At 46.6% G+C, this 19,692-nt stretch overlaps 2 protein-coding genes across 3 annotated transcripts in view; one reads left to right on the top strand and one right to left on the bottom strand.

The window, feature by feature from the left end:
- The window catches only part of dve (SATB1_N and homeodomain domain-containing protein dve), a 103,619-nt gene extending 84,275 nt beyond the window's left edge, over positions 1-19,344 (bottom strand). Inside the window, exons 1-2 of one of the 2 annotated variants that reach the window (XM_084602220.1) lie at positions 19,086-19,344; positions 16,989-17,223 (exon numbers count right to left, since the gene is read on the bottom strand). In XM_084602220.1, coding sequence (XP_084458346.1) covers positions 16,989-17,223; positions 19,086-19,175 — 325 coding nt within the window. In that variant the 5' untranslated portion in view covers positions 19,176-19,344. The remainder of the gene's footprint in view (positions 1-16,988; positions 17,224-19,085) is intronic. The other variant, XM_084602219.1, reaches the window with a different exon arrangement.
- Positions 19,345-19,422: 78 nt separating this feature from the next.
- The window catches only part of LOC146191701 (transmembrane 9 superfamily member 1-like), a 123,540-nt gene continuing 123,270 nt past the window's right edge, over positions 19,423-19,692 (top strand). The window contains exon 1 of the mRNA XM_084602218.1: positions 19,423-19,557. Within this exon, the coding sequence (XP_084458344.1) occupies positions 19,480-19,557 (78 nt within the window). The 5' untranslated portion in view covers positions 19,423-19,479. The remainder of the gene's footprint in view (positions 19,558-19,692) is intronic.

Genomic DNA, 19,692 nt, shown 5'->3' with positions numbered 1-19,692 from the left:
TCCACCTTGTCGATGACGACGTCTTCAGCCTATAGCTACGCCCATAACAGGCTAAAAACCTGTTCGCTATAGTCTACAATAAGCACTGCCCAGGGCCAGCCACGACACCTGTAACTTTCCTAATTTGAACGGTCTACATGAATCCCTCTGCCAATTACAGCTACGTTTTATATTTCATCCGTTGAATCCAATGTTTCTAACAAAACACCGGTTACCTTCCGAGTTAGGTGTTCCGCCGTGGTTTACAATACGATATCACTGGCTCGTCTCTGTCAATTGCTGTTCACTTTCAGAACCGCCGACTTTCACGCTCCTGCAGCTTGTGCCTATATTATTACTCCTCGGGCACCTCATAGGTTCCCCACAAAAACAAAACAAAATAGACCTAAGACACGCCTGCAGCCTGAGGTATTTCACACCTCAAGAAACGTGAGCGTATCTAAATGCCGCCTCTCATTTCCAGCGCGTCGCAAGACTCGCGACCTATCGGTGTGCGGGAAACGAACGTACACTCCCGGCAACAGGTCGGCAGTTTATCCGCATTAATCGCACATCCAAATGCCCCTCAGGTACACGAACAATGAACATTGAGCGGCGCGGACAGATGACAGGTGCGCACGCGGCGCAGCTGCGGGAGCGCACCTGGCCTGTCGAAGGAACGACGCCGTAGCACAACCGAGCCCGGGGACGACGCCAGACCAAGGCTGAACGATAGCGCAGGGACAGGCCGTACTTTGAGCACGCACCAATCCGTACGGACGGACACGAAGAAAGTACAGAGCTGAAGTGACGTCCTCACATTATGGCGTCAGGGCGTGCGGGGGGCGTCTACATGTGGGAGTAGTCTGTAAGCCAGCGCCGACAAAGACAGTTCATCAGAAATGCTGAACGCCGAAATGCCGCCTCGCGCGAACAACTGGCGTCAGAAGTTGTAACATGTAACAAGAAAAAAAAAAAAAAAAAAAAAAAAACCTCAACACGCGTCGGATGCTCCGAAACACACTGATGTGACATAGTCTTTAGTCTCAGACTGTCACTTGTCATTCTGGAATAGCAGCCGGCATATGACTCCACAAACACAGAGAGCTCTACTACTACTACTCCCCCCCCCCCCCCCCCCCCCCCCCCCCCCCCCCAACTTGCTAACTACCACGCCAAAGGTTCTCGATATCTGCTCCTCCACGTGTACACAACGCCGAGGCTGCAGGAACACCTTACAGTCAAAAAAAAAAAACAATAATAAAAAAGCCATAGCAATGGCCTAAAAGCAAAGAGCTTCGAATAGCTGTCGAGTTCGAATCCCAGCGCCTCGGAAACCCGTTTTCTTTTTTCGTTTTTTTTTTTCGGTGGACACAGATGCACGACGAGACCGTGGTCCTCGTTGCATGACGTGCCCAAAGGACTTTCCATACCGGGGGCATAACGGTCAGCCGGCATTCATAAAAAAAAAATGAAAAATGAAAGAAAAAACGCGGGATCGCCGAAGGGCCCTCTTTACCGTGACGGCAGCGGCGACAGTGCAGAGGCCGACAAAGCTCTCTCCTTGTTCGGCAGTAACGCGTTCCTTGGCATGAAAAGGAAGGGGGGATTAGGAGCACGCGTTCGCTCGCGGGGCGGCGGCCCCGTTTTACCCGCCTTTATCCCCTCTGCACGAGCCGCCGCCACCACCACCAAGCGGCCCGCTGATCCACGCGCACAGCGAAGCCCCCGCTCACGAACGCCGTGCCGCAGCCCGCGCGATGTGTTGGCTAGGCGCACGACATTCATCCCATGCAAGAGGTTCCTCTTCTTGTGAAAAGCCGCAAATCTGGCATCGCCGATTCACCCTACTTTGCTGCGGCTTTGGCAAGCCTTTTTTTTTTTTCCTTTTTTTTTAAAGGAGTCAAGGAGACCTGGCCAGTCTCCAGTTACTTATTTGTGCGCATGTTCTCATCCATTCTGCGCTGATGAGGGTGAAGATTGACGCCCGACACATGTGAACACCCAAGCCTTATTCAGTGGTTGCGATTAAGCGCGTTCTTCAAACAAAGCCGCCGCATGGTCACTGCGTGTGTCCAAGCGCAAGCGGTTTAGTGCAGCAATGCACTTGGCGGTATGCATTTTTACGCACTAGGGTGCCTCGATATCTTGCGCCTCCGCTTTCGGAGGCGAAAGGCATCGAGGCGTTAAAGCGCCCCCTGGCCGGAAAATCTCACGTCTCGCAGTTGGCAGCTAACCAAACTAAACTAAACCAAACTGCATGTACGCGAAAGGGGACTCGCAAGGGGAGCCGGCAAAGGACGAGCGCCATATTAATTATGTCGCGTCACTGACCCCTTAAGGCAAAGCTTAGGTACACGTTCCCACGAGTAAAATCATACAATGAAGTTTTTTTTCCTCCTCCTCCTTCTCACAAAATAAAACACACACCGCAAGTATTGCTTTGAGCAGTATATTCGCACCCTCGATCACCGCCTTCTATATGTGTCAATAGTATATGGATAGTGGCAATACGGTACACTGAGGCCGTTTGCACCAACGCGCGCGTAGACGGCATTTTAGGTCCGATTTATACATACCGGAGCGCCTCACAGATAAACTATTTAGTTTAATTTCTCGCTCAATCCACATCCTCCTTCTCCGTGATTAAACAGGCGCTAACAATCCTGCACCGACACGCTGTTGGTGCAGTCTAAGGTGCCAACGAAACCATACGGTTACAAAAATAGCAGGGTTATATTAAGGGCGGGAGCGGCACGGGAGGAATAACCAGACCTCACTGCAGCTGCAGAACACCCCACTGCTTCTGAAGGAGTAAAGACACGTTTGCGCTGCGTTGCCCTCCTTCCAGAGACATTCTCCAAGGCTGTCAGCGAAGCCTGCAAAATGCTCGATGCGCTCCTCTGTATCGTTCTGGCAGACTCCCACCCAAGCCCACTTGTACTACAGCCGTAACTGTGTAAGAGTCGTTTCAAGATAAGTGCATCCGACCAGGCGGATGGATGAACACGACCGTCGCCACGGCGGCATCGGACACAGGCAACAGAAAAACCTCCCACTTCGCGCATGAAGCGGCGCAAAGGAACACAGTTTGTTAATCGCAGAATACATGCTTTAGGACAGAGTGATGACAACCGGAAGTTAACTACCTGACACTACAGCATCAATTGCCCGGGAACATGCTTCCAGGGCGGCAGCGAGGGGTGGCCGGGCAACCGGACGCATCTTACTGCTGCTGCCTACAGCTTCAGATGTAGTACGAATTTACTACCACACAGCCGAGAAGCAGACTCTGCAGCCTGGTTACTTTTCGCGAAGACGGTACATCGAGTAAAAAATAAAAAACGCGGATTCAAGATGACCGGCTTGTCCTGTCCCATGAAAAAAAAAAAAAAACAATGGCGTCTGCAAACAGTTCACATTCAGTGGAGGCGGTCCCCGTATTGGCATGAAAAATGAAGGAAAAAAAAAAGTGACGCAAACTGCGCGCAAACATGACGCGTTCCGTTCAACAACCGCGGGAAATCCGCGCTTGCAACGCGTAAACCAGGTCAAAACTGCGCCCGCCGCCGTGCCTGGCCTGAAGAGGAGAGCCATAAAACACACCGCCCAAGAGCAGCTGATGGACAGCCAAACAAGCAAGGAAACAAAAAGAAAGACACGAATCCACGATAAGACCCAGAGAAAAGGGGGAAAGGTCGCCACCACCGGAGCGGAGGAAGCCGCGCTGGGAGTCGAGATGCCTTTCCTCTCCGATCCCCCGCCGTCGCCTCGCGCTCAGGCGCCAAGGGCGGACAAACAGGAGGAGGTGGAGAGGCTCGCGGGGCCGGGATTAGGAGCGCGGGGCGACGTCCGCTCCGTCTTTCCGCATTCCCGCGCACCATAAACGGGGGAAGGGAGGGGTTCGGTATCCCCACTTCGCTTGGCCTCTGTTGCCACTAATGTGCGCCAACAGACAAACCATTAGAAGGGGGTCAAATACCGGCCACATCAATGACTGAACGGTAAAAAGTATTCGCTCTCGCCCCTTTGGGACAACAAATAGTGGCCGTCACCGGTTCCAGGGATTCACCAAGCGTACTTTTTAGAAAGGAACGTCCTCATTCAGCAACATGCCGTCTCTCATTTTATCTCGTAATTAAAGAAAGAAAAAAAAAGGGAGGGGAGGGGGGGGGGGGGGTTGATAGGCGAAAAACACTATACTACTTTCCATTCGACCATTCCCTTATGGTCATGGTCATTAATTAAGTACTGTGCAGCCTGAGGAGGAGTCGGGGAAGAATAAATCTTTTCACGCGCTGCGACTGCATCGACAAAAATACGACACCGAAGCACAAGTCGCAGCGCGATTACGGCTTCCACGACCATGCCTATTTCAGCTTGTGACAATAAGCGCATTAAAATCGAAAACGCAGGTTGTGGATGCACACCCGACGAGACGCGCACGCCAGGTGTGCGCTCTCTAATCCTTCTCCGCTCTCCATACATGCTCGTCCCGCGACGTGCCAGCGCACTACACTGCCTGTCGTGTCTTCAGCACAAGCTGACTCAAGCGGCGGCGGCGCGCGCACCGCTACTCGTGTCTCCCCCTCTTACGATCCAGGATCCTAACCCCGCTAGGCTGTAATACCGGTAGAAACTTGTACAACAGCCCAACTGCTCTTCCTCCTATGCACTGACAAGAACGCTGTCGATTTTCTCGCCCCTTCGCTCTCACATCGCCACACTGTCAAAACCTCTTACAGCGAGCCAGTCCGGATGACCATCGATATCTTAGGCTTCTAAATTAAGACTGTTTATAATGAAGTTTCCGCTTCCTCCCAGCGGTTTAACCATACGGAGGCGTTTGTTGATGGCGTCTATCACCCCTGGTATACACATTTCCCTTCATTTTACACTGCCTGTCGTGTCTTCAGCACAAGCTGACTCAAGCGGCGGCGGCGCGCGCACCGCTACTCGTGTCTCCCCCTCTTACGATCCAGGATCCTAACCCCGCTAGGCTGTAATACCGGTAGAAACTTGTACAACAGCCCAACTGCTCTTCCTCCTATGCACTGACAAGAACGCTGTCGATTTTCTCGCCCCTTCGCTCTCACATCGCCACACTGTCAAAACCTCTTACAGCGAGCCAGTCCGGATGACCATCGATATCTTAGGCTTCTAAATTAAGACTGTTTATAATGAAGTTTCCGCTTCCTCCCAGCGGTTTAACAGTACGGAGGCGTTTGTTGATGGCGTCTATCACCCCTGGTATACACATTTCCCTTCATTTAGGCCAATATGGCCCACTCCTGAGGCATGTGCAACAAAGCTTACACAAAAGCACTCAATCCTTTCGACAGAAACATTTACGCATCGGCCTACGACAAAGCCAAACACAGCTTTAAACCAACCACACACGTATTTTTAATACCTCAACACCGATGTTCATGAAACCCCGTTGACACCTAATACAGACACGAAGAACGAACACACACAAACGGCAAACATGGACGCTGATGTAACCAACCCGATGGCCGTTCGCACCTAAATTTTCGTTTTAAGTGCCTTTATTGCCACCCGTCACGCGACCCCGAAGCAATGGACTTTGTAGCGCGCCTGTTATAATTTTCCAGCACGCACTGCACGCAACTGCGAACACGCGATGGCGCAGATCACCTACGAGCGAAAGATACGACCAAGTGGCAACAGGAAACGGGCAGCGTCCGAATGAGTCGGTTATACTGCGCTTTCCAACCGGGGCAATCCAACCACCACGTGCAGAGGCGTCAAAGAAAGAGTGGTCGCGGGCCTCTTCCAAGGGTGCACGCGATAACACACACACACACACACACACACGCAAGGCTACAGCGTCGGCACTTCGCACGCGTACAGACCCTCCTTTGCTCTTACTGCATAATCTGGCTCTTCGCCCCTCCTCCCAGAAATACGCGCACGCGCAGCCCGAAAGCCGCTCTTGCGACCCCGATCTTTCCGGGATACTCAGCCTCTATCAGTCAGCCGCGACGGGAGGCTTATCGTAGAGAGCGCGGTTTAGGAGCACCTAGCGCGCACGTCACGTTCTGGAAATTGGAGCAGCGAAACACCCTTCCGATTCCCTCGTCTTCTTTTTTGCCTTTCGGCGCGACCTCCCGGCAAAGCTACACTGGACTATGGACTTTCGCGCCCCCGCAGTAGAGCACGACGCTAGCTTCGAAAGTGCTTCTATACGTTAGAAACGAGGCAGTGTTTGTATACGATACGAGGCCAATGAGAGCGTAGCGAGCAATGGAGATGAGGAAAATTGCCGGCGGAGAAAAGAGAGCAGCAAGAATAAAGCTCATTACCTGATGTCCTGAAGGAAATAGAAAATGGAATGAAAGGTCACACGTTATGCTTTTCAGGGCCTTCATAGCAAGCAGTTGTTTTCGGCATGTGCGAAGAGCAATGAGGCGCGCCTAATCCTAAACTCATTCCACTTCTCCTTAAAAAAGGTGCATATGCATAGTGTGGACACCATAGAAAACGAAACGCGGCCGAGGGCGACACGAAGGAGGAGTGATATACATAGGGAGTTTGCTAAGGCATAGCGGTATCGCGGTTGGCGCAAGTTGAGGAAAACAGGACGTCTTCCGGAGAGGGCTTGGCCACGGCGTCCCCAATCGGGGAAGCTTCTTGAAAGCATATGCGAGTAGAAAGGTATCTCCCCAATCTATTGGATAGCAACGGCACTGCAGGTTATTCACCGAAGACCACGAATCAGATGGCGCGGGATCCACCTTGTCCATGCTAAACGTGCCGATTTACCTCGCTGCGAATTGGGCGTGGCTTCTTTGCAGCCGGGCGGGAGCCACGTGCGTTCAGGCAAGAGGACTACCTGGGACCACAGACGCATGCGTGCAGTGCGCAAGTTCCGCGATTTCTATACATCCTCGACAGAGGCCGGAGTGTGTGGGAAGTCCTTATCGCGAACAGAGAATCTGATCCTGGCCTTTCGCTCCGTTTTCAGCGTTTCTTTCTGCCTTAATGTTCGACCACTGACGTCAGTCTTGGGCCATAAAAGAAGCCAAGATGGCGGACGGCGATTCTATACCGACACCCGCTTGCACAACGCGAAGCCGAGCGGTTACCGGTTAACTGTACTGCATGCAGCATGTGAGCTGGAAAGCGTCACGGACGCGTACAAGTCGAGAGGCGGTTCTCGAAGCAACCGAAACTATAACAGCAGAAATAAATGACGATATTTCAACGGTGGCGCGCTAGAACGAGTGTGGCACAGGGCTATATTAGTCCGCTATACACAGGGCTTCTGCCAATACATAGGCCGCCGGAGCACCTTTCAGCACCCCCCCCCCCCCCCCCCCACACACACACACACATGCACACAGGAAAATGGAAACGTTTCCCACAGTCCTCTCCACCACCTGGTTCTCACAAGGTGGGCACTGGCTCTCTGCAACCAGGTCCTAGCTGCAGACACAGTGGCCTCTAAAGCCGTGACAGAGGCTGTATACCGCAGTTTCCTTTTTTTTCTTACCAAATCAAGTTATTTCAACAGAGCACAGAAGGAATTCGTACGAATTCCCAACTTTTCACCCGCCGGGGTGGCGCAGTGGTTACGGCGCTCGACTACTGTTCCCGAAGACGCGGGATCGAATCCCGGCCTCGGCGGCCGCTTTTCGATGGAGGCGAAAAGCAAGGCGCCAGTGTGCTGTGCGATGTCAGTGCACGTTAAAGAACCCCAGGTAGTCCAAATTTCCGGAGTCCTCCACTACGGCGTCTCTCATAGCCAGAGTTGCTTTGGGACGTTAAACACCACAAACCAAACCAACCAACTTTTCCACGCCGCTCCGCTCATCGGCAATCTTCGGTCCACTTTCGTTTTGCACGCCAAAAGGAGTCACAATCGGGAGCCCGGGCGCACCAGCCCCAGTTTCCTCCCCTTAATCTCTTGTCCCCTAATCTCATCCAACGAGGAACAAAACCGGATGCCGCCTTGGCAGTCTGGAGGTGCCACGGCGCAACGTCACAGTGCTTTTACGCAAGCTGCCGATAAGCCGAAGTTAATATATAGTACTGGACACACAAGGCGCGAGGTAGCCGAAAGGAAAGGCTGCTTTGCTTGTTATTTTTATCTTTGATGCGCGGAGGGACGACAAGGTGCGCGGATGGCCTTATCTTAAAGCGTTCGAGAGTGCGAGTTACTTCACCTGGCGACGGACACCCCAGAACGACGCAGTCTCCGGAGTCGAGGAAAACGTCCACCAGACTAAATTCGTGGCTGGCTCCGAACATGTCTGCTTGCACGCGCAGATAGCCAGTTACACTTGTGAATAATAACAATAAAACAAACACCTTGAGCCCTCCTCGAGAGCACAGTTCCGAACTCGAATCGATTAAGTGACCCGGCCACTAAGAATAAAACGATAATAGCTCCCAGCAGGTGGCTGAGCAGTAGAGTGTCCGCTGCTTTGTAAAACTAGTAGCTACTAATGGCACGCATTGAAAAATATATAGCTTTCCAGGAGCATACATCACAATTGGAGTTTAATCAAACAATATACGAGAGTTGCATCTATCCTACTTATATGAAAATGGTACACAGCTCTACTGCTCTCTGCTGATTGAGTCCTGTACCTCATTCATATTTTGTGTAGGAGCTAAGCTTTGCATGAACATGGAAAGCCCCAAAGCATGACACTGAATGCTGTTTTTGAATGCTTATTTACTGTGCAGTGGCCTCTGCTCAGTTCAACCACTCAGTGGTTAAAAAGAATAAGATCAATGAAAGAGAAAAAAGTCTGAATTAAGGAGCCATAGAACAGTCTGGACAACAATGGGACGTAGCATAAAGTTATGCAAAAGGCAGATGTGCCTATACCCTAACACATTACACTGGATTAATGCTCCTAATTCCAGCAGCGTTAGAAGTGAATTCACGAATGGTCAACTCACAAGATAGAAGAAATGTATCGTGGTGCACTGCTAGCACATTTGAGAAATTCCGGAAGTGGTTGTTAGTATAAATTTTTAACTGAACCTGTTAGTTAGGAGCATGATTTCTTGCATATCTATGCCACTCCAACCCCAGTCTCCAACAACAGTTTTCTCCTTATCACGCTGATATCTGTGGAGAGTCAAATTCCAATCTCAACACACATGATTTCGGGCAAGACGAAGCAAGATATTACAATCACTATATTCCAGACACACTTGGAGTTAACCAACACATGTTGAGGCCTGCAAACTCAAAATGGCCTGAAAAGCCTGCAGTTGAAACGTCTTGCTCCTATCGCAATATGTAGTGTACAATGAAGACTATCACCATGCCTCCTTGCAGTTCGTGGGAACGGTGACATAAGATTTTTATCTGCTGCAAGTTGTATTGATGTAAAAGGCAAAATATGCTCTCATATCATAAGCTAAGGGGAATAACTATGAATACCTTAAACTACCTCCAGATGTTTTCTGAAGGCTCTGTGGAAAGTGCATCCAGTATACCGATATTATAACGAAGTTACTGATCTACAGAAGTTCACGGCTTCTCAAATTCAGAGTGTCTGACTGGTCTGTAGAACTGCAAGTAAAGGCAAGGCCAAAATATTGCGATGCATGCTTTAGGGCTCAAAATTTTCAGATGCACTCCATGGAGAACATAAGACGGTTTGTAGGGATCACAAGCTAGCATACCTGTGACATGTGCTACCCCATGTAGAAATTACTTCCCAAACAAGGTGTGAGAAGCATTCACATTGCCGAGGTGTGCTCCGTAACATTGTTTGGGACTAAAAAACACATTCGCCCATACAACAGTCCTCAATGATGTTCCACAACCATCTCACCACTACAAGCAAACGTTATAAACTGAGCTAGCAAATGCCAGCTAATCAACCTAATCTAATCAGTGCTAGTCAGGCTAATCAGTGGCACTGTGGCTTGGTAGACACTTGTACAAAACTGGAGGTGGACACACCCAAAGCAGTGACATTGGTAGTGCTCATCACATTTGTGCGACACCCTCAGCCAGACAATGACAGCGTGCTGAAGAATTTTATTTTGAAGCAAGTGGTATTTGCTTTCTTTAGCTCCATTTGGAGCAAGTTTGATACTATTTCATAGTAATAAAATAGTTTATTGCAAGACAAAGCAGCACAGTTTCGCCTTGAATATCCTATAAAATTGAGTGCCATTATCACGGCCGCATGTCTAAGAACCTTACAGAAATGTACCCATTTTGGCTAAAATAATGAAAAGAGCATGAACAAATTACTTGCAGGTTCATATGTGTCCACCTACTGTCTATGCTTGCGTTTTAGTGGTAATTCCCCACCCAGGGCATCCCATCTGCAACCCCCAAGATATCGAGGCAGATATGCACCACCTGTCGGGGGTTTGAACACAGTCTATCAGTGTTTGGCTCACTGGATAGAAACACTTGACAAGCTTAACCTTTGACACTCTGTTGTTGAATATACAGAAAATGTACACTACACAAGAAGGCGATTTAAAATCCGTGATTTGAAATACCTTGCTAAAAATGCACAAAAGGAGATTTATTTCTCTCCATAAAAACGCAGTGACAGTAGGTGAGCGTTTTAAGAAACACTAAAAATGGAGAAAAGATTACTGCAGAGGAACCATGCTTTGTACATTGTGGATTGTGGGGCTTTAACATTCCAAAATGACTAACACAATGAGGGATGCAACAGTGAAGGGCTCCACATCTATTTAACATGCACCGAGAATGTACAGCAAATGGGAGTTTTTTTATTTTGTTACCATCGAAATATGGTCATCACTGCCATGATTGGACCTGTGACCTTGGGATCAGTAGTGGAAAGCTCCTGCCACTGATCCACAGCAGCTAGTATAACGCTTTGCAGATATGTTTGCGACTCCTCCCTCATAAACCCACTCCTTGTTTCCACATGCAATATATTATTGACGGTCACACCCAAAAGCACCGCTCTGACAAATGCTAAGAGATTCTATGATACATAAACACAAACAAATGCATGGCTGCCTTAATACAAAGTACATCATAGTACACACATGGTTTGTTTTCTTCGCCTTGATGAGCCCTGTGTGCTTCCAGGAAACAGAGCCTAGATGCAGAGATGTCATTAAATCAAGCAAAAGGAGAAAGCCAAAACCAGTAACACAAATCACAAATGATGATTACAACTACCTTAGATGAAAGGTGTTTTGACAAAGTTTTCCTCTTGGGATAATTTTGTTTTACTCAGTGATGAAATATGAAGAAGTTAAACTCGAATGAATGTTTAGCACAGCCTACTTTCGAGAGGCACATCACATTTTAATACAGGCCACACCAGCATCACTGGTGACCTGTCAAGGCTCTCAACTCTTCCCTCCGAGAAATCTAAAAAAATATGATGTTGCGACATCCAAGTAAAAAGGTACATAAGGCAACGGCCTGCAGAAACTAGTGCCTTTTACGATGGAAGTGTCTCATCACCAGCAGGAATTATTACAAAGCAATGAGCTGCCTTGAGAAATAAGGACATCCCAAACTTTCGACATCTTTCAACTTGATCACTTCCTGAAGGAACAGTACCCTGGCAGGGAAACAATTTACTGTACACTCAACACACCTCACCTGCTGAATACTCGCTAACCCTAAACAGCAAACTGCCAAGCAGAGGCCTCAGAGAGAGACACGGCCCAGAAAATAGAGGCATGATACAATGGCTAAACAAAAAAAGCCAAAACCTTCTCACTTACAGAACGCAGGCTCAGAAAGACTAACAGATCTTTCTTAAGTGTAGCAAACTAGATAGCCTTAACACTGAATAAAGACCCTTGAAAAATCTATGACGGAGTCCACGATTAACAACAAAAATGTGACAATATTTCACAGTAGGCTGTATGCTCAGGCTAGAAGCTACACAAACTTCAGTGATCTATGGGAGGCAGCGAAGAAACTAGTGGGACTATAAAGGCACAATACCGAGACCAGCCCTTAAATCTTGCAAGTATACGAACACTGAAACTCGGACTGTAAAACATCTCAGACAAGAGAAGTTGGATTTTCAATGAAACGGTGAAAAAGCAAGGCCAAAGTTAAATGCAAGCAGGTGCCGCAAGAGAGCGACAGAGTCAGTTTCCCGCTCTGGTTTATGCACAATCAAAAAAGCAAAACTTTCAAACATAGTTCTAGTGGATACAAAAGATTTCAAGAGGAGGCTCTTGCCTGTAGAAAACAGAGCGTTGATAGTTCTCACAAAAGTGAATGGGAAAAAATAGACACGTGGAGCTTGGTAATAAATTTTTGCGACTTATGACTCCGACTCTACAAACTTTCTGCCACAATAAATCCGTCCATATTGATATTTGCCTTTTTTCAACACACACTTTATAAACATACTGTATAATTACCCAAATTGAGTGAACAAGCAAAGACCTCAGATTCTTCCAGATCACAGTTCGAACTACTACACAGCCTATTTTGCATACAGGATACCAAGCTTCGTTTACATCTCAGGTGCCCTATTTGATGTCAAAACGTTTCCCTTTCTAAATATCACTATATGCTATTAAAACTCAGAAAGCTGTTTTGATAAGTTAAATGGATGAGTACAGTGTTTAAGTGACTCTTGTAGTTGGATTCACAGCTAAGATGACATTGGTAGAAGTCACATACTTTGAACAATGGTGCCATCAAACTGTTAGTATCATGCTTAGAAAGACAAACTTTCGTATAAAGAAGAAAGCTTGAAATTTGCCACCATATAGGAGCTTATGGGCTCATTTGACACTGAGAACACCAGCTCGCCGTAGTGTTGTGTTGAAATTAGTGTAGCTGGGTAAATTATTCCAAACAGCGAGCTGTTATTTAGAACACAACTGAACATGCAGAACTCCAGCTACCAAGATAAAAATTCAGACTGCTCAGAAGCCGAGCTTTCGTAATACAGAAATAAAGTTACATTAAGTAGTTCGGAGTTAGAAAGATTTGCTACCTGCTTTGGCTAGACAGAGTGCTGCGAAAAATGACACATCAGCTGCCTTTTGTCTGGACAGCACATCTACAAGAGTCTCCTGCACTGAGTAAGAATGCGATCTATCAACATGAACCATAACACCTACCACATTAGTATCTTGCCTTACCTTTGAGGCATACTGTAGTGGACAACTCCGTATTAATTTCAACCACACGGAGTTCTACATGCACCTATGCTTTGGCTCAATCATGTTGATTTCATTCTCCTGCCCTTCGAATGCAGCCTATGCCCATTGAGGAACTAGAATTCCATAGCCGCTGTGACAGGTGTTGTGGAAGTGTTGGAAGGCTGAGAAAGCACAGCTAATATGTCACTTTCATATATATATTTTTTTTCATATAAGAATCAACTTTGACTCTGGTTATACATAGGTGGAGCTACCATACTGCTACTGAACTACAACACCACTCGACCCGTGACTTCAGGACGGTAGAAGTAGGAATGGCTAATAGCAACTCTGTTTTTAGCACTGTTTGAGTGTGTTGTTATACCTCGACCTGTTCATTCTAGTATAACTATGAAAAAAAAAAAATGAAGAGAGAGCAATAGTTGCTTGGATTTTGGACTGCCAGAGGTAAACACCTCCCAAAACAAATTACGTTATCCACCTGAATGGAGCCATAAAGTAAATAAGTGATCAAGGCATTAATTCTGCAGGAGTTGTCTATAACCAGCTGTCACAATGTTGCACCTTTCACTCATACATGGCAACTTTCCTCGTTACTTCTTATTCAGGAATGTGCCATAATGTAATTATAATCCCCACCGTCTGATTGTGCCCAGGCCTCTCCTATATCTCTCCAAATTAATCAGGTCCTGTGCCAGCTGCAGTCACGTAATCTAAATAAACTTCCTCAGTTCATCTGCCCACCTTCCTTTCAGCCACCCCAAGCCACGCCTGCCTTCTTGTGGAATCTGGTCAGCTAATCTCAGTGAACATTAGATGTCTTGCCTTCAGATTACATGCCCAGCCCATTTCTCCTCAATTACAGACTAGAATTTCATTAAGTAACGTCTGTTCACTGACCCACACTGCTCGCTTCCTGCCTCTTAACATTACGCTTGTCATCTCCGTTTCCATAGCTCACTTCATAATTTAAGTTGATGCTTTTTTGTTAGTGTCCATGTTTCTACCTGGCAGCCTTTGTGGGGCTGTGGAACAATAGTGTTCCCCTTGCTTCAAGTGTCAGCTAATAAAAAAGGGCACCTGTGTAGAATATTTTTGCATGCTCAAAAACATCAAACAAGCCATTCAGTATGTTTTCATCTTTTTCTAATACATCACATGAACATTGTCTGTTTTACAAGTGCAGTTTGACATCATTTTGGTAGAAATATTTTTTTATGTAATTATTGAGCTTTTTTCACCAATTACCTGCTGCATAACACCCCTTGAAGCAATTTTGTATTTCAATGCAAGTTTTCTTATATATGTGGAAAAACTTTATATAGATACAAAGACATACCCCGTTAGAGTGCTTTTAGTTAAGTTAGTGACACAGATATGTACCCCCTTTTTCTGTGAGAGCGGCTGTCGAATTGGCTTGAAAGTGATGCCATTCAACGTTTAGAGTTGTTCCAAGCACAATTTTGCTATTTTTGTGCATGTGGTACATGCATAAAGCTTGTACCTTATGCGGGGATAGATTAGTATTGTGAAGATACAACTGTAGTGCACTTATCTTTCGTGGGATACTGGTAAACTGCCATTCATGATCCGAGAGGACCGGCCCAATGCACTTCACCACATTTACCCTTGTTTGTCACTGCCTGCAGACAAATTCTCTGACTGTTTCCCACCTCTCGCTACCTGCCATAAACTGCTGTTGTCTTTCTAGGTTGTTGAACATTACTTTAGTTTTCTGCATATTAATATTTAGACCCACCGTTCTGTTTTGCCTGATTACTAACGTGTTTTCCATTAACCAGTAATATCCTGAACCGGGCCCAATTCTGGCCTCCGAATACTTCCTCTATTCATAATGTATTGCATTAAGAAATATATATTCAACTATAGCATGTTACAGTTTATCCGCATAACAAAAGGCTGTACTTTATGGCATGACCCCCACCCCCCACTGGTGTTTCACCCAAATGACGCACAGTACCAGGATCCAAAGTTGAGATTGGGACAACAGAAGAAAATTTCTTCATTTTGCTCACAATGGGCAAATGCTAGTATGTACTGTATTTTCAGGCTACGCTTCCTGGACAGCTACACGACATAAAAAGCGCATAAGCACTACAAAGCAAGGTGCAGCAGTAGCTCAAAATGGCACCTTATGTTTGGTCAGGACCTCTGGACACATTGCTGAAGGCCACCAGCCCTTGTGTAATGCAATGGGGGAGCCCTTTTAAAGTCATCTAGAAAGAGCATGTGGCACAACTTAATGATTTATGCAGAAATTTTGTAACCACCTGCAGTGGCATAGCGATGAGCGGGGCTTAGAGCAAAACAATGTCTTTGTGTACAACGCACACATACTTTAAAAGGTTTGGGTGCACATATAAAAAAAGACTACATTGTTTGTGTGTGTGAACAAGTAATATGCTAAAAAACATAGCTACATTCACATGTTATTCAAAAAAACTGGGGATGATATGGAACAGGCAAGAATGCCATCAAGGGCCCTTCTTTTCCCAACACTTTTACTGCAAATGTGTTAAATGCACCGCTCTCCGGGAAAACCTAGTATTGGAATGGTCAGCAAAAAATCACAAGCATACACCTGGCAAGTGGTAGCAGACAGGTGACACGGCCAGGCAGTGACAGGTCGGTGAACTGTGAGATGCCACAGACCATGTGACGTGACAGGACCTGCCATCGTAGGCAAGTCCTATGAGTTGGTATCGAATTCAGGACCTTTGGACCTCGAGCCAGACACGCTACCGCTAAACCATGCAGATCTCTACGCCTGCTGGCCTTTCACATAATGAGGGAAGTTACAACTGTATGGTGATGAGTATGTGAGGAATAAAGGAGGGCACCAATTGATAAAGCGAGTAACCAGGAGCATGTGTATACTTGTTTCATATGAAAGTGAACAAAGTTTCAGCATCCTATATATGACTGCTCTGTAATAGTGTTTTACTACAATTACTGTATAAGAAGGGACCAAGACGCCAATGCCATAAAGGAAAGTATAGGGGACATTTTTGTTATTATCAATGTAAAGTATTAATTAAACCTGGAGATAATTGACTACAAAGTAGAAGAAAAAAAAATATGACACCGGTGGGATCTGAATCCATGACCTCCACTCCAAATTTTGTGGCCGGTGCTATACAGCTGAGCTACAGCGACTGCAGTCTCATTTTGCACTTTCTTAGGTTTTTAAGTTGCATGTAACCTATCTTTGAAAGCCTTCACCAGTGTCGTCGTCCTCCACAGCAGTGGACATGGAACATCGTTTTACCACGCATTTGTTAGCTGACTTTGTAATTGTGCGTAGCAAGCACAATCTCTCTTCTTTGCCAACTGGAATTGCTTTGGGTGTATAACATCCAAAAGTCATTACTGAAACTAGTAGAAAAATAATGAAAAAAATCGTCTTTTCAAGCAACTGATCGTTTCTTTCCATGCTGAGCAAGCCTGTACCTAAATGATAATCTGCAAAGGGGAGCCATTTATGTTGCATTGTCATATCCTTAAAGGTGAAGCTTATGTATCTCAATTTCTTTTTGTTTATTTTTAGATTCCACATCTCACACATTTTCAGGTGCCAGTGTGTTTTTGTTAGAAGTAAAAAAAAAAAATCTCTCCAACTGACGATGTGCTCAGTGTAGATTACCTAAACTACGTGCTAAAACCCAACAAAAAAGAACCTCAAATAGTATAAATTATTCTGGAGCCTCCACTAAGGCATGCTTCACAATGCACACTCACTGCACACAAATCATATCTATTTTATCTTGTTTCCACACTTTTCATACATTGTGTTGTGTCCACCTGCAAGGCTCTTAACAAAATGTGGGTACCACAAGCCAAGAAGCATGCTGGCTCACCAGCCAGAGCGGAAGGTGGTGGCCTGGGTGGTGCAAGTGCCTCACAGCTGCTGCTGCTCCGGTCCTGATCCTCGGGCGATCCATGGGTCAGGGAAGAGGGTGGGGGTGAAGAAGGGGCTCTGGGCGCCCCGGGCTGACCCCCGATCCCGGACGCCCCACTCCCTCCGCTGGCTGCCGTCCCGCCACCACCCGTTGGAGGAGGGGCTACCACACCACTTGGGGCTGCTACCAGGCTCTGCAGGGACAAGAAGCATCAGCAGCCGAAACATGCCACAAGGAATCAACAGCACAACTTGTGGGCCCAGGTGCATGAAAGATCTTGTACAGATGTTGCAGTCATTAATTCCTGTTCTGCTGTGATTTAGAGAAGCTTTCATCAATTTAAATGTTTTTGCGATGGTACATAATTTAATCAAATGTAGATTTTTAACCACACTCTTTGTTGAAAAGCCTGAAAATTTTGTTCCTCTAGGCTTGGTAGTATGTAGATATACTGACCAATATATCAGAAAAAAAAAAAATTGACGTAAACAGACTTAGAGACCAGCCTGGAAATGTCATAAAACAAGCTCTTGAATGCAACATTTCCTAGCATAGTAAGTAGATTTAAATGTTCCAAAAAGTCCTAAATCACAAAAATAATAACAGAGAAGGGTACTATTGCTGCATCAGTTTTGGATTATTTCGGCTTTTTTTTAAATGCACCAAACTCGAAGCATGACACATAAAAATCCTCAAAAACATAAAAAATATCATATTGCGTTCAACACTGCACTGTAAAAAAAAATATCTGGGAAAGGTTTAGAGTCATGGCTCTGGTGTCGTCGTTTTCCTCACATCTTTCCAACATTTATTATCGCATAAATGCTTTCTTGGACAATCACAATTCTCTTTTCATTTCCATTGACTCTGATGTCCAGACGAAGTTACAAGATCAAATTCAAGCCATTACCACAAGGCTCTCTCGGTTCATGCAAGCACTAGGTTCATGCAAGCACTACTGGCGTGAAAAGTGTGTGTGCAGATAATACAGAAAGGTAAATAAACGCGCAACGAGTAAGTAATGCTATTTGAAGATGCGTAGCAATAAAGGATCAGTTACCTAAAAACTGCGTCTACAACATTTCACTTACCAACGCCGTTCACTTTTTGTCAAATACCCACACGCGGAATAACTATCGCGCGCAGCCCAAGGCCACAGCACAACTTCAAGCATCTCGTTCGATGAAGCCAGTTACGGGACCATCCTGACTAGGAATTACGGCGCAAACACACTCGAAATCTGCGATTAGCAGTCGCACGGCGACAGAGCCTACTCATAGTTTGCATGCAATGTCTCTGACACTAAGCAACAAGAGGAAAATTAAAGAGGCGCTCGTCGCGGCGGATATTCGACGCGAAGCGGGAAGTCACAGCGGCGTATTGGCTGACTGCGATACCGGAACTCCGTGACAAAGTCCTAACGGGTTGATCAGCGACGAAAGGCAGCGTTGAGTGCGAGCCCCCGAGTACAAGAGAAAGATGCCGAGTAGCGAGGCAAGCCCGAATCGTGCCTATTACGAATGATCGATATCTAAAACGGAGCCCATCTTCCGATGTAAATAAAGCCGGTAGCACAGCTACTGCCACTAACATTAGCACACTAGAAAGGGGTTTTCCACTGCCGTCCAAGCGAGATTGGCAGTGTGAACAGCTTTTCCGATCGGGCTACACATCCGGCCTATCAACCCGGCGATCGGGATGTCACATAGCGGCTTAGTAAGAACGCACCCGTAAAATAAAGAAACGCGGAGAGAAGAGCACGCCTACAACTTGGTAATGTCACCACGGCGACGAGCACACTGTCAGCCGCTTTATTTTGCGATCTCGCGAATTTCATCCCATAGAACGGTGATCGCTAGGCCACAAGATAAACCGCCGGAGATCATCAGACGATCCGATCAAAGAGACCACTCGAAACGATCGCATAATCAAGGGCAAAAAGGAAAGTCCGATCGGTGTTCGGAGATAGTGAGAAATGCCCAAGGTGTTTTCCGGAGCATGGCTACCCGCGCAGTGTAGTTGCGCGGGGCAGGGATTAGAGTTCGAACAGCTTACCTGTGCTTCCGCGGCTTCTGTGAGTGGCGTCTGTGTGTTTGCGGCGACCCATGCTTCTGCAAAAGTTTCCATGGCCGACTGGAAGTCCATTCTGAGCAAATATGAGTTCTCTGACACAACGCCACTCCTGCCTCAAGCCGACATGTTCACACTACTCCGCTAAAAAAAGTAGTTCTTCCTGACTGTTGTATTGACAGCGCATACATAAATAAAACTTCATTAAAACTTTGTTGTTAAGATTTATATAAATCTTATGAGTCATTTTTATGAAGGTTTAAAGCTATCTTAATAATTTTATACAATACCGCGGAGTGATACAGCCGAGTTTTCACCCTCGCTCAGCTGCTTGTGGCGGTGTGTCCGAGGGCAAAGCGAAAAAGTGGCCGATACAACCATGGGACGATATGTCGTGACGTTGTTTTGTGTTTGTTCGGGTCTTGTCATCGCAGGAGCTTATAATGACGGCGATCAGGTAAGCTGTAAACCTCAAACTATATCTCCATAATGCTTTAAAGCCACGTCTCTGCATGTAAGCCTATCTATGTGCTTTTGCGGTGAGCATGATCGGCGACACCGTAGCGTCTTCGGACAGGGTATTTTTATGCAC

Source organism: Amblyomma maculatum, chromosome 4 (genome assembly GCF_055883805.1).
Source record: "Amblyomma maculatum isolate TAMU_Amacu chromosome 4, ASM5588380v1, whole genome shotgun sequence".
NCBI classification, from domain to species: Eukaryota; Metazoa; Arthropoda; class Arachnida; order Ixodida; family Ixodidae; genus Amblyomma; species Amblyomma maculatum.
This window is presented reverse-complemented; position numbering and strand designations above follow the sequence as displayed.